General features: G+C 38.5%; 1 protein-coding gene across 1 annotated transcript in view; it reads left to right on the top strand.

Moving 5' to 3' along the window:
- Nucleotides 1-14,490, top strand: part of LOC102263505 (zinc finger protein 14-like) — a 57,977-nt gene that overhangs the window by 7,864 nt on the left and 35,623 nt on the right. Inside the window, 3 exon segments of the mRNA XM_014533313.1 lie at nt 9,256-9,382; nt 9,587-9,647; nt 10,274-12,102. Coding sequence (XP_014388799.1) covers nt 9,256-9,382; nt 9,587-9,647; nt 10,274-12,102 — 2,017 coding nt within the window.

Raw genomic sequence — 14,490 nt, 5'->3', positions numbered from 1 at the left:
ATCCGCCCTGCTCTGTGCATGACAGGGGCGGCGCCCCAACTCTCCAAACAGCCCTGCTCTGAGCCCGACCAGGGGCTGCACCTAGGGATTGGGCCTGCCCTCTGCCACCCGGGAGCAGGCCTAAGCCAGCAGGGCGTTATCTCCCGAGGGGTCCCAGACTGGGAGAGGGCACAGGCGGGGCTGAGGGACCCTCCCTTCCCCCTGAGTGCACACATTTTTGTGCACCGGGCCTCTAGTATATATATAATGTTTTTTAATAGTCTATTGATTTTTAGAGAGGAAGGGAGAAGAGAGAAACATTGTTGTGAGAGCATAACATCAAATGGCTGCTTCCTGCACACCCCCTACCATGGATTGAACCTGAAACCTGGGCTTGTGCCCTGACAAGGAATGGCGAATTGAGCCAGCAACCTTTCAATGCCTGGGATGGTGTCCAATCAACTGAGCAATAGCAGCCAGGGCTGGTAATTTTTTTTTTTTGTAGTGTCTTTGTGTGGTTTTGGTGTCAGGGTAGTGCTGGCCTTGTAGAATGAGTTTTAGAGTATTCCTTTCTCTCCAATTTTTTTGAATACTGAAGTATAGGTAATAATTCTTTAAGTTTTTGGGTAGAATTCAGCAAACTATTAGGTCCTAGATTTTTGTTTGTTGGGATTTCTTTCATTACTGGTTTCAATTTTGTTACTAGTTATCTGTTTATTCAGATTTTCTATTTTTTTCCTGATTTCGGCTGGAAATATTGTGTTTCTAGAAATTTATACATTTCATATTGGTTGTCCAGCTTGTTGGTGTATTCACTTATGATTTATTTGTATTTCTGTGTTGTTGGTTTTAACTTCTCTTTCATTTATGTTTTTATTTATTTGGATTATTTTTTTTCTTTCTTGATGAGTCTGCCTAAGGGTTTATTCATTTTATTTTTTCAGTGATCTTACTTTCATTGATCTTTTCTATTTTTTTTCTCTGTTTCATGTATTTTCACTTTGATCTTTATCATTTCCTTCTACTAACTTTTTTTTTTTATAGTTCTTTTAGGTGTAGGATTAGGTTGTTTATTTGAAATTTTTGTTTCTTGAGGTAGTTCTGAATCACTGTAAACTTCCCTTTTAGAACTGCTTTTGCTTTGCCCCATATACAGGATGTCCTCCCTAAAATGTATATACATTTTAACAACTGATAGCTCAATTTTGAAAATGAAATATATTTTATTGTTTTTAATTGATTTCAGAGAGGAAGGGAGAGGGAGAGAAAGAGAGAGAAACATCAATGATGAGAGAGAATCATTGATCTGCTACCTCCTGCATGCCCCCTAGTGGGAATTCAGCCTTCAACCCATGCATGTGCCCTTGACTGGAATGGAACCTCGGACCCTTCAGTCCACAGGCCAACGCTCTATCCACTGAGCCAAACAGGGTAGGGCAATGAAATGTATTTTAATAAACACTGCCTTTATAATTATTCAAAGTGTATGTATACATTTTTGGGACACCCTATATTTTTGGAATGCTGTGTTTTTATTTTCATTTGTCTCAGATATTTTTTGATATTTTCTTTGATTTCTCTGTTAACCTCTTGATTATTTTTTTTTCTGTTCATCAGATTATTTATTCACTTGATTTTTAGATTCACTTGTTGATAGATGTGTATTTGTTGTTCATAATTTGTATCTTTACCTTTTTCTTCTTCTTCCTCTTCTTAAAGGATACCTTTCAGCATTTCATATAATACTGGTTTGGTGGTGATGAACTCCTTTAGCTTTTCCTTATCTGTGAAGCTCTTTATCTGACCTTCAATTCTGAATGATAGCTTTGCTGGATAAAGTAATCTTGGTTGTAGGTTCTTGCTATTCATCACTTTGAATATTTCTTGCCACTCCCTTCTGGCCTGCAAAGTTTCTGTTGAGAAATCAGCTGACAGTCGTATGGGTACTCCCTTATAGGTAACTGACTTTTTTTCTCTTGCTGCTTTTAAGATTCTCTCTTTGTCTTTTGCTCTTGGCATTTTAATTATGATGTGTCTTGGTGTGGTCCTCTTTGGATTCCTTTTGTTTGGGGTTCTCTGCGCTTCCTGGACTTGGAAGTCTATTTCTTTCACCAGGTAGGGGAAGTTTTCTGTCATTATTTCTTCAAATAGGTTTTCAATATCTTGCCCTCTCTCTTCTTCTGGTACCCCTATAATTCTGATGTTGGTACGCTTGAAGTTGTCCCAGAGGCTCCTTACACTATCTTCGTATTTTTGGATTCTTTTTTCATTTTGCTTTTCCGGTTGGGTGTTTTTTGCTTCTTCGTATTTCAAATCTTTGACTTGATTCTTGCGATCCTCTGGTCTGCTGTTGGGAGTCTGTATAATATTCTTTATTTCAGTCAGTGTATGCTTAATTTCTAGTTGGTCCTTTATCACAACATCGAGGGTCTCACTAGATTTCTTAAGGATCTCAATACATTTATCGGCGGTTTCCATAAAATTCTTGAAAAATCTTAGAACCGTGGTTTTGAACTCTATATCCAGTCGTTTGCTGTCCTCCATTTCTGTCATTTGTGACCTGTTTCTTTGTCTTCGCATTTTGTCTGCTTCCCTGTGTTGGTAGAGTGGTTTTGTGTGCTAGGTGTCCTACAGGGCCCAGTGGCTCAGCCTCCCCAGTTACCTGAGGTGGACACTCTTGGTGCACCCCCTGGTTTTCTGTGCTAAGTGTCCTCTAGGGCCCAGTGGTTCAGCCTCCCCAATTACCTGAGGAGGACACTCTTGGTGCACCCCCTTGTGGTCTTTGTGCACAGTCTTGTTGTAGTTAAGCCTTGATTGTTGTAGGTATCACTGGGAGGAATTGACCTCCAGGCCAATTGGCTGTGAGAATCAGCTATGTCTGCAGTGGGAGAACTTCTGTGCTGGAGACACCCTTCTGGGGCAAGACTTGCTTCAATGGGGCTTTGGTTCTCACTGAGTCTGCCCCCTGAGTGTGTCCCTTATGGATCTGAGGAGTTGTAATCTGGATGGTCCCACTCTGACCACTGGGTACACTGGCTCTTGGATCTCTAAGGAGGTGCTAATTTAGCCTCTGCCTGAGGCTACCCAGCAGGAGCTATGGAGAGATCTGCAGATTCCTCTTCTTTGTTTGGGGTTTGGAGGTGCCCAGATGAGGCCCAGCTGTGAAGCATTGCAAGCTGCTATGGGGCCTTGGGCCTTCTTTTGGAAGTTCTGGGTCTCTCTGACCCAGCTGCAGTTAGTTAGGTAATTTTCAAATTACAAACGGGCAGGGCTTTCATATGCAAAAGCCTCTGCACACAGCTTGGGTGGGGTGGGGTCTCGGGGGGGATCAACAGGGTGGAGCAAGCAGCAATGGCTGCTCCTCAGTCCTACCCTAAGAGGCTCCTTGTCTCAGTGTCCCGGTAATCGCTGCAAGCACCTCTGAGAGAAAGCCGCCCTCAAGTTCCGCTCGAGGCTAGACAGTCCAGTTTCTCCCTGTTTGAGTCTAGGTCCCCAGAGACTCTCCCGGAAATGGAGTTCAGAGCAGTCGGGAGCTTGAGACTCCCTCCCAATTGAAAAAGACAACTGTGTCCTCAGTTGCCAGCCCTTTCCATGTGCGACTCCGTACCTCTGCACTTTACTTCCGCACCTCCTCTGAGTCTCAGTGTGCTTTTCTCTTTCCTTCTAGTTGTATTTCCACTCAGTCAGCCTTATGATGTCCATTTTGTCTTTTAGTTGTATTTTTGAAGTTGTTGTTCGAGGCAGCAATTTCAGGTGTTTACCTATGCCGCCATCTTGGTTTCAGGACCCTCTTGATTATTTAGGAGCATGTTATTTAGCTTCCACATATTTGTGTTTTTTTCCAGTTTTTTCCTTATAATCAATTTCTAGTTATATACTGTTGTCATCAGAAAAGATACTGCAATACAAAAAAATTCTTGATATTTCAAAAATTCTTAAATATACTAAGACTTATTTCATGGTCTAATGTGTGCTCTGTCCAGGAAAATATTCCATGTGCACTTGAAAAGAATGTGTATTTTGTTATATTTGGATGGAATGTTTCTGTAAATATCTATTAATTCCATCTGATCTAATGTGTCTTTTAAAGCCAGTGTTTTCATGTTGGTCGTCTGGATGATGTATCTATCCATTGATGTAACTGGGTTGTTAAAGCGTCATACTGTTAATCTCTCCCTTTATAGTGAGTAATTTTTGCTTTATGTACTTAGGCATTTCTACGTTAGATGCATAAATGTTATTATTATGTAATGCCTTTCTTTGGCTTTTATTAGAGACTGTTTTAGTCTATTTTGTGTGTATTTTGTAAGTATTCCTACACCAGCTTTCTTTTCATTGCTATTTGCATGAAATATATTTTTCCCTTCAATTTCAGTCTGTGTGTGTCTTTATAGCTGAAGTAATTTTTATAAGCAAATATGTATGGTTCTTGTTTTTATTATTCATTCAGCCACTCTGGGTCTTTTGATTGGAGAATTTAGGTCACTTACATTTAAAGTAATTATTGATGGGTATGTACTTATTGCTTCTTTATTAATTGTTTTCTGGTTGTTTTTGTAGTTCTTCTCTGTTTCTTTCTTCTTCTCTTGTTCTTTTCCTTTGTGCATTGATGACTTTCTGTAGTGTTATGTTTGGATGCCTTTCTCTTTATTTTGTATACCTGTTTTATTTTGTGTACAGGTTTTTGGTTTATGGCTACCATGAATTTCACATATAACACCCGATGATAATAGTAGTTTAAGTTAATAGTTGCTTAAATTCAACTTATTTTAAAAGCACCATTTTTTTTACTCATCCCCCCATATATTGTTTTTAACATTATATTTCACATCTTTGTGCATGTGTATGTCTCTTAATTAATTTATTCCAGATACACGTTATTTTAAACTGCTTTTCTCTTGCTACATTTAAAATTATCTTTGTCTTTAACTTTTAGCACTTTAATTATGTGTTTTGTGGGTTTCTTTAAGTTCATCTTGTTTGGGACCTATGTGCTTTCTGACTTGGATATCTGTTTCCTTCACCAGGTTAGGGCAGTTTTCAGCTATTATTTCTTCAGATAGGTTTTCTGTCCCTCTCTCTCTCTTCTTCTGGGACCCCTATGGTGAGAATGGTAGCACACTTGATATTGTCCCAGAGGTCCCTTAAACTATTTTCACTTTCTGAAATTCTTTTTTCTTTTTCCTGTTTCAGTTAGGGTTTTTTCCACTACCTTGCTTTTCAGTTCAATGATTCACTCTTCTGCATCATCTAATCTGCTATTAATTCCCTCTAGTGTATTTTTTTCTTTTCAGTTATTATATTTTTTAGTTCTGATTGGTTCTTTTTTTATATTTTCTATCTCTTTGTTGGGGCTTTCCCTGAGTTTATTTATTCTCCAATTTTATTGACCATCTTTGTAGCCATTGCTTTCAACTTTTTATCTGGTAGATTGCTTGTCTTCATTTCATTTAGTTCTTTTTCTGGGGTTTTGACTTTTTATTTTGCTTGTAGCATAATCCTCTTTCTCCTCATTTTGTCTATCTCTTCATGTTTGTTTCTATGTAGTAGGTAGACCAGCTACATCACCAAATTTTGAAAGAGTGGCCTTATGTAGGTGTGCTGGGGGTATCTTGTGGTGCAGTCTTCCCTACACAGGGGAGCTTGGAAATGACAGAAGGGAGGGCGTTATCTAGATTTATGAATAATAGCCTTGTGTTACAATTGCCCATAGTATTCAGTACAGTAACTAGCTGTCCAGGTTTGTAGTTTAGGAGCAATCTGCTTTGCCATATAGCCTAGGTATTTGGTAGGCAATGCCATTTAGATTTGTGAAAGTACATTCTACATGTACCCACAATGATGAAATTGCCTAACAATACATATCGCAGAATATATCTCCATAGATAGGTGGTACCAGACTAATTTTCTAGGCCATCATATTGGACAGAGAGGGAAAGGAAAAAATAAGTCTGTAATAAATATTACACAAGAAAAAAGCAGTGTTGGTCTGTATGAATGTTATTCAGCCAGCTACATCTGATGACTTTTAATGATCTGGAGAACTTTAAGATGATATGATTACCTGGACCTTGCTAAAGCTAGCATTGTCATAGGCCTTCTGGACTCATGTTTAATTATGGCAATAGAACAAAAAGCAAATATGTTTATTTAGTATGTATTTATTCCCAGAAATCTTATGCACATTTAACCTGATGCCTCATGGAGTACTGTAAGTGGTGAGTAATAAGGAAAAAAGATTAAAAGGTTTTTTGTTTTTTTCTGCCCGGTATGGCTCAGTGATAGAGCATTTGATGTGTCTTGGTGTGGTCCTCTTTGGATTCCTTTTGTTTGGGGTTCTCTGCGCTTCTTGGACCTGTAAGTCCATTTCTTTCACCAGGTGGGGGAAGTTTTCTGCCATTATTTCTTCAAATAGGTTTTCAATATCTTGCTGTCTCTCATCTTCTGGCACCCCTATTATTCTGATGTTGGTACGCTTGAAGCTGTCCCAGAGGCTCCTTACACTATCTTCGTATTTTCGGATTCTTTTTTCATTTTGCTTTTCCGGTTGGGTGTTTTTTGCTTCTTCGCATTTCAAATCTTTGGCTTGATTCTTGCGCTCCTCTGGTCTGCTATTGGGTGTCTGTATAATATTCTTTATTTCAGTCCGTGTATGCTTAATTTCTAGTTGGTTCTTTATCATAGCATCGAGGGTCTCATTAGTTTTCGTGACTCTCTCCTCAAGTTTATTGACAGCTTCTAGCACATTTTTGCAAGCCCTCAAAATTGCGATTTTTAGCTCTATATCCTCCATTTCTGTCATGTTTTTTTGTCTCCGCATTTTTTATGCTTTCTTGGTGCACCCCCTAGTGGTCTTTGTGCGCAGTCTTGTTCTCGTTGAGCCTTGATTGTTGTAGTTAATACTAGAGGGATTTGACCACCAGGCCGACTGGCTGTGAGAATCAGCTGTGTCTGCTGCAGTGGGAAAACTTCTGTCCTCTGGGGGGGCGCTAATCTAGCCTTTGCCTGCGGCGATCCGGCAAATGGCTCTGCGCAGGGCTTGGGCGGGGCGGGCTCAACAGGGCGGGCGGAGGGAGCCGTTATGGTGCCCTCAGTCCTGTTCCCAGAGGCTCTGCTTCTCAGAACCCCCGGAACCGCTGCAAACCTCGGAGGGAAAGCTGCCTTCCAACTGATGCCAGACACTCCCGCTTCTCCCGTTTGGGTCCGAGTCCCCAGCGATTCGCCCGTATCTGGAGCTCAGAGTCTGAGACTCCCCCCTGACCGAAAACGACAACCGCGCTCTCAGCCACCAGCCCGCTTTGCGCGCGCACCTCCGCACCTGAGTTTTTTCCACACTGCGCCTCCTCTGAGCCTCGGTGTGCTGTTATTTTTCCTTCTAGTTGAAGAGTCTCTCCTCAGCCAGCCTTCCTGTGGTTCTGGGTGATGTCCGTTCCGTCTTTTAGTTGTATTTTTGAAGTGGTTGTTTGCGGCAGCAGTCTCCGGTGTTTACCTATGCCGCCATCTTGGTCTCCTCTTCAGATAGGTTTTCTGTCCCTCTCTCTCTCTCTTCTTCTGGGACCCCTATGGTGAGAATGGTAGCACACTTGATATTGTCCCAGAGGTCCCTTAAACTATTTTCACTTTCTGAAATTCTTTTTTCTGTTTCAGTTAGGGTTTTCCACTACCTTGCTTTTCAGTTCACTGATTGACTCTTCTGCATCATCTAATCTGCTATTAATTCCCTCAAGTGTATTTTTTTCTTTTCAATTATTATATTCTTTAGTTCTGATTGGTTCTTTTTTTATATTTTCTATCTCTTTGTTGGGGCTTTCCCTGAGTTTATTTATTCTCCAATTTTATTGACCATCTTTGTAGCCATTGCTTTCAACTTTTTATCTGGTAGATTGCTTGTCTTCATTTCATTTAGTTCTTTTTCTGGGGTTTTGACTTTTTATTTTGCTTATAGCATAATCCTCTTTCTCCTCATTTTGCCTATCTCTTCATGTTTGTTTCTGTGTAGTAAGTAGACCAGCTACATCACCACATTTTGAAAGAGTGACCTTATGTAGGTGTGCTGGGGGTATCTTGTGGTACAGTCTTCCCTACACAGGGGAGCTTGGAAATGACAAAAGGGGAGAGCATTATCTAGATATATGAATAATAGCCTTGTGTTACAATTGCCCGTAGTATTCAGTACGGTAACAAGCTGTCCAGGTTTGTAGTTTAGGAGCAATCTGCTATGCCATATAGCCTAGGTATTTGATAGGTAATGCCATTTAGATTTGTGAAAGTACATTCTATATGTACCCACAATGATGAAATTGCCTAACAATACATATCTCAGAATATATCCCCATAGATAGGTGGTGGTACCAGACTAATTTTCTAGGCCATCATATTGGACAGAGAGGGAAAGGAAAAAATAAGTCTGTAATAAATATTACACAAGAAAAAAGCAGTGTTGGTCTGTATGAATGTTATTCAGCCAGCTACATCTGATGACTTTTAATGATCTGGAGAACTTTAAGATGATATGATTACCTGGACCTTGCTAAAGCTAGCATTGTCATAGGCCTTCTGGACTCATGTTTAATGATGGCAATTGAACAAAAAGCAAATATGTTTATTTAGTATATATTTATTCCCAGAAATCTTATGCACATTTAACCCGATGCCTCATGGAGTACTGTAAGTGGTGAGTAATAAGGAAAAAAGATTAAAAGGTTTTTTGTTTTTTTCTGCCCGGTATGGCTCAGTGATAGAGCATTGACCTATGAACCAGGAGGTCATGGTTCAATTCCCAGTCAGGGCACATGCCTGGGTTGTGGGCTTGATCCCTAGTAGGGGGCATGCAGGAGGCAGCCAACTAATGATTCTCTCTCATCATTGATGTTTCTATCTCAATCTCCCTCTCCTTTTCCTCTCTGAAATCAGTGAAAATATATTAAAAAAAATTTTTTCCCCAAGGAATTTATCATCTTAAAATGATAATACAATATTCGTTTCATTTCTGTAGCATTTCTTTCTTTTCCCAACATGCTCTGAACCCTGCCATTAGAGGAAATACATAAAATATAATGGATTATGGTAACAATGTGTAAGTAATTTCCAGGTGTTCGTGATGGCATTAAATTTATGAGAAAGTAATTGTGGACAGAGTGTAAGTTTCTGATGACGAAGTCTTAGCATAAATGTTTGGAGATGACAGAATCATATGTAACTTCCCTGTAACTGGAGACTAGGTGTTCAGTGCAGTCCGTCTCATAAATTTTACTGTACATATTTGTGATGTTTTAGGACTCAGTGACATTTGAGGATGTGGCTGTGAACTTTAGTCTGGAGGAGTGGGCCTTACTGGATTCTTTACAAAAGAAACTCTACAAAGATGTGATGAGGGAAACCTTCAGCAACCTGGCCTCCATAGGTAAGGTTGACAAGTTACCCTTTACTTCCTCATCTGAAGGAGAAGTGTTTCTTATCCGTCAACATTGTGCTAACATGTAATGTAGGAATAGAGGACATTGATAAATAAACTAGGCATAGTCACAGCTCATTATAGAACTAGAATCTAATAATTTTTCTACAATTTCTAATACTTTGGAATCCTATTTCTTGGTCTGAATTTTAGGGGGAAAATGGGAAGATCACGAAATTGAAGATCAGTATAAGAACCAGGGGAGTAAACACAGGTGAGTAACATTCACAATAGAAAGCAGTGTCTCAGATGAGAAAACAATTATGCTATAAAAATTTTAGAAGAATTTTCCCAGCCCAGCTCAGTGGTTGAGCATCAACCTATGAACCAGGAGGTCACAGTTCTATTCCCAGTCAGAGCACATGCCCAAGTTGTGGGCTCATTCCCCAGTAGGGGGTGTGCAGGAGGCAGCCGATCAATGATTCTCTTTCATCATTGATGTTTCTATCTCTCTCTCCCGCTACTTTCCTCACTGAAATAAAATATATATATATTTAAAACAAATGAAAAAAAAATCAATCTAAACTACCCCTGCTTCAAATTACTTCTCAGAAATTTTTTACTAAAGTACTTTTTATATGTGATGTAGATGTGTAGTGTTTGCAAAAATAGTTTACATGCAAAGAGCATTCATGAAGCTAAATATGAAGGTTATTTTTTTTATAATAGCAAAGCTGAAGTTGTCTTGCAGAAATTTTGGTGTATTCAGTGTCCAGCAATTTGTACAAGACAGTAAACCTATACTTAGCAGTAAATCATAAAAATGTAGTCCAAATATTCTTCCAATAAGTATAAAATTATTAACAAAGAAATTAATAATGTGCTTCTTATTTTTTGCAGAAGTCAAATGGTAGAGAGAAGCTGCAAAAGGAAGGAGGATAGTCAATGTGGAGAAAACTTAACCCTTATTCCAAATCTCAATCTGATGAAATCTCTTCCTGGAGCAAAACCATGGGAATACAGTGCGTGTGGTGAAGTCTTCATGCATCATTCATCCCATGATAGGGACATCAAATGTCAAACTAGACACAAGACCTCTGAGAATCAGAAATATGGAGAGAAACCATATAAATGTAGTAGATGTGGGAGAGCCTTCACTTATATTCAGTTGGTTGAAAAACATGAAAGAAATCACAACAGAGAGGAATCTTATAAATGTGAGGAATGTTGGAAAGCCTTCAGGTGGCTCAAAAGCCCTCAAAGACACATGATCAAACATACTGCAGATGCTCCTTATAAATGTAAGGAGAGTTTAAAAACCTTTAGTTCTTCAGTTTTTCTTCAAACATGTGAGAGAAGCCACATTGTAGAGAAGCCCTATCAATGTAAACTCTGTGGAAAAGCCTTCCGATATTATAAAAGTTTTCAAAGACATGAAAGGAATCACCCTGGAGAGAAACCCTATGAATGTAAAAAATGCAATAAAGCATTCAGGTATCCCAGTCATCTTCAAATACATGAAAGAATTCACACTGAAGAGAAACCCTATGAATGTAAGCAATGTGGAAAGACCTTCAGATCTTACAGTTCCTTACAACCACATGAAATGACTCACACAGGAGAGAAACCCTATGAATGTAAGCAATGTGGAAAGACCTTCAGATCTTACAGTTCTTTACAACCACATGAAATGATTCACACAGGAGAGAAACCCTATGATTGTAAGGAATGTGGAAAAGCATTCAGATATTACAGTTCCTTACAAATACATGAAAGGTCTCACACTGGAGAGAAACCCTATGACTGTAAAAAATGTAGCAAAGCATTCAGTGCTCCCAGTTGTCTTCGCAAACATGAAAGAATTCACAGTGCAGAGAAACCCTATGGATGTAAAGAATGTGGAAAAGCCTTTAGATTTTATAGTTCCTTACAAACCCATGAAAGGACGCACACAGGAGAGAAACCCTATGAATGTAAGCAATGTGGAAAGGCCTTGAGATATTACAGTTCCTTGCAAATTCATGAAAGGATACACACAGGAGAGAAACCCTATGAATGTAAGGAATGTGGAAATGCATTCAGATGTAACAGTTTCTTAAAAATACACAAAAAATCTCACACTGGAGAGAAACCCTATGAATGTGAAAAGTGTAGTAAAGTGTTCAGTACTCCCAGTAATCTTCGAATACATGAAAGAACTCACACTGCAGAGAAACCCTATAAATGTAAGGAGTGTGGAAAAGCCTTCAGATACTATCGTTCCTTACAAACACATGAAAGGACTCACACAGGAGAGAAACCCTATGAATGTAAACATTGTGGGAAAGCCTTCATTTGTCGCACCACCATTCAAAGACACATGAAAATGCACACTGGTAAAACACCGTATCAATGTAAGGAATGTGGGAAAGCATTCACTTGCCTTAGTTTGTTACAAAGACATGAAAGAACTCACACTGGAGAGAAACCCTATGAATGTAAACAATGTGGAAAAGCCTACAGAGATCACAGTTCCTTACAAAGACATGAAAGAACTCACACTGGAGAGAAACCCTATGAATGTAAGGAATGTGGGAAAGCCTTTATTTGTAACAAAATTTTTCGAATACACATGATGAGAGTGCACACTACAGAAAAACCATATAAATGTGAAGAATGTGGGAAAGCCTTTAGTCATCCCTATTCCTTTCGAAGGCATGAAAGGACTCACTGGATAAAACCTCTTGAATGTAAATAGTGTGGGAAAGACTTCAGTTGGCCCACATCATTACATGTGAAAACTCCCACTGAAAAGAAATAAAAATGCAAATAACATGAGAAGGATTGACATAATCCTATTTAATGAAGATGGAATATGGAAATTGACCATCACTTTGCGACAAAGATGGTGGCACCCACAGCCAATAAGGAGGGAATATGCAAATTGACACAACAAAGATGGCAGCGGCTGGGCTGGAGTGAAGGCAAGAGGCGGCGGCCAGAGCGAAGGCTCAGGTTCCGGGTGCCAGCGGGAAGCCGGTGCCAGCAGCCAGGGGAAGGAAGGGCTATTCTTGCACGAATCTCCGTGCATCGGGCCTCTAGTTTAGTTATAATGCTCTAGAAAACTTTCAGTATTTAAAATAGTAAGTAAATTATGTTTACCAGTTTTTTAAGTGCATAGTTGGACATGGGATTTATGCTACAGTTGATCCTTGGAAACCTCAGGAGTTAAGGGAACCTGTTTTCCATGCAGTTGAAAATTTTTGTGTAACCTAAGCTAGCCCTCTTCATAAATGAATACCAAACCAAAGATTGAAAATACAGTTGATCCTTGAACAACCCAAGTTTGAAACTGCATAGGTCCGCGTTTTAAATTTTGCAGAAAAATGGACCTGCACATTTCAAACTCATGTTCTTTAAGCATCAGTTACTTTTAGAAATATTGAGGTGAAATAATTTTAGAATTTGTCTTTAAATAATTATATAACATTAATCGGTAATAAATAATGAATTCTAATAATGAGCACAAACCATCAAGGACTGTGAGGTATAATATCAGAGTGTTCATAAGGACTTTTAACAAGATTTTGACTTGTGTTTGATGATTTCATTGCTAATCAAGGAAGACCTTTTTCTGTATTATCATCAGTTAATAACATTGTTTCTACATTTTGAAGCTTGTTAGATCCATGGGTGAATTCAAGTTTACTTCTAATATGCAATTAGGTTTAACTTTTAATAATGTTTTGTTTCATGTTAAGGAGCCATTGGAAAAAAGACAGTTTGGTATTTGGGATTTTCCTACTGGTTTTTTGATAGTTCCTGGATATTTCTATTCCTTGATAAACATATTCTCTCTTTTATACTGACAAAACTCCTTGTGTGGGGTGATGGGTATTAGATACTGTTTCCATTTTTCATTCTAATTAAACAGGTAGAATACATTTTAAGTAGTTCAAGTTTATGAAAGATTTTAGTTTCGTGTGAATTATTTTCATATTTCAGCCTTTGCTGTTGTTTTATTTGACTTGCATTTGGTGAATAGATTTTTATTTAAGAAGAGAAACCTGTAATAAATAGAAAAAGAAAATAGAATTGGAAATATCACCCCTGTGGGTAGTGTTAGGAACTAGATTTTTAGAATCTATGCCCTTTGTAGTTCCATTAGACGTTACTAGTAACCCCATAGAGTGAGATTTCGAAAGCAGAAGTGAAGAAGACATTAGTCATATTGTAGACCTACCACACAGGGAGAAAGAGGTACCTACATACCATCTTACACCTCATTTTTAAAAATTCTTTGCCCTTCCAGTCAAGAGTATACTTGAAACCACCACCAACTGTGTAATTTCCATTTTTTAGGTATAAGTTTCCACTGATGTCTTCACAAATTACACATCAAAGATCCATCAGAGTTTGGATTTTCTTGTAAGCTGTCTTGTGTCCACCATGAAACTGATTCAAACTTTTATGTTTATATCTGATTCCCCTCTTTCTAGATTACATCTGCACAAGGTCTAAATTATATAGGAAATACCTTATGCTGTTAATAGTGCTAGTATATGTCCTTGGTTGACCATGACATCTACATGCTGCTACTGAAAAGAATATGGAGTTTGTTTCTCTGCTGCATGTTTTGGGGCTGTGTTGACCTGGTCCTTCGGTGTGAGAATAAGCACCTTCCTCCTGTCGGGAAGACTGGATGTTTCCTGTTACTTGTAGCTGAGCCCAATCAGTTAATAACATATATAATTTTACATATATATATACATATATAATTTTAATCCTCACTCAAGGATATGTTTTTATTGATTTTAGAGAGAGGAAGGGAGAGAGAGAGAAACATTGATGTGAGAGAGAAACATTGATCTGTTGCCTCCTGTATGCTCCCCAAATGGTGATTGAACCTGCAGCCTAAGATATAAAATGCTGATATTTTGTTTTCCATTTCCTGAAAAGGATATATTAAAATGTCTCATTATAATATGCATTTTCAGATACACTTTGCAATTTTTTACATTTAATGATTACATATTATTGTTAGTCAATATTATCATGTACATACAAGTTCAGGTTTTTTTCTCAAATTTTATTTTATTTATTTTTAAATATATTTTTATTGATTTCAGAGAGGAAGG

Source organism: Myotis brandtii, unplaced genomic scaffold (genome assembly GCF_000412655.1).
Source record: "Myotis brandtii unplaced genomic scaffold, ASM41265v1 scaffold964, whole genome shotgun sequence".
Classification (NCBI taxonomy): domain Eukaryota; kingdom Metazoa; phylum Chordata; class Mammalia; order Chiroptera; family Vespertilionidae; genus Myotis; species Myotis brandtii.
Note: the sequence above shows the minus strand (reverse complement) of the source record. Positions and strands in the feature narration are given on the sequence as shown.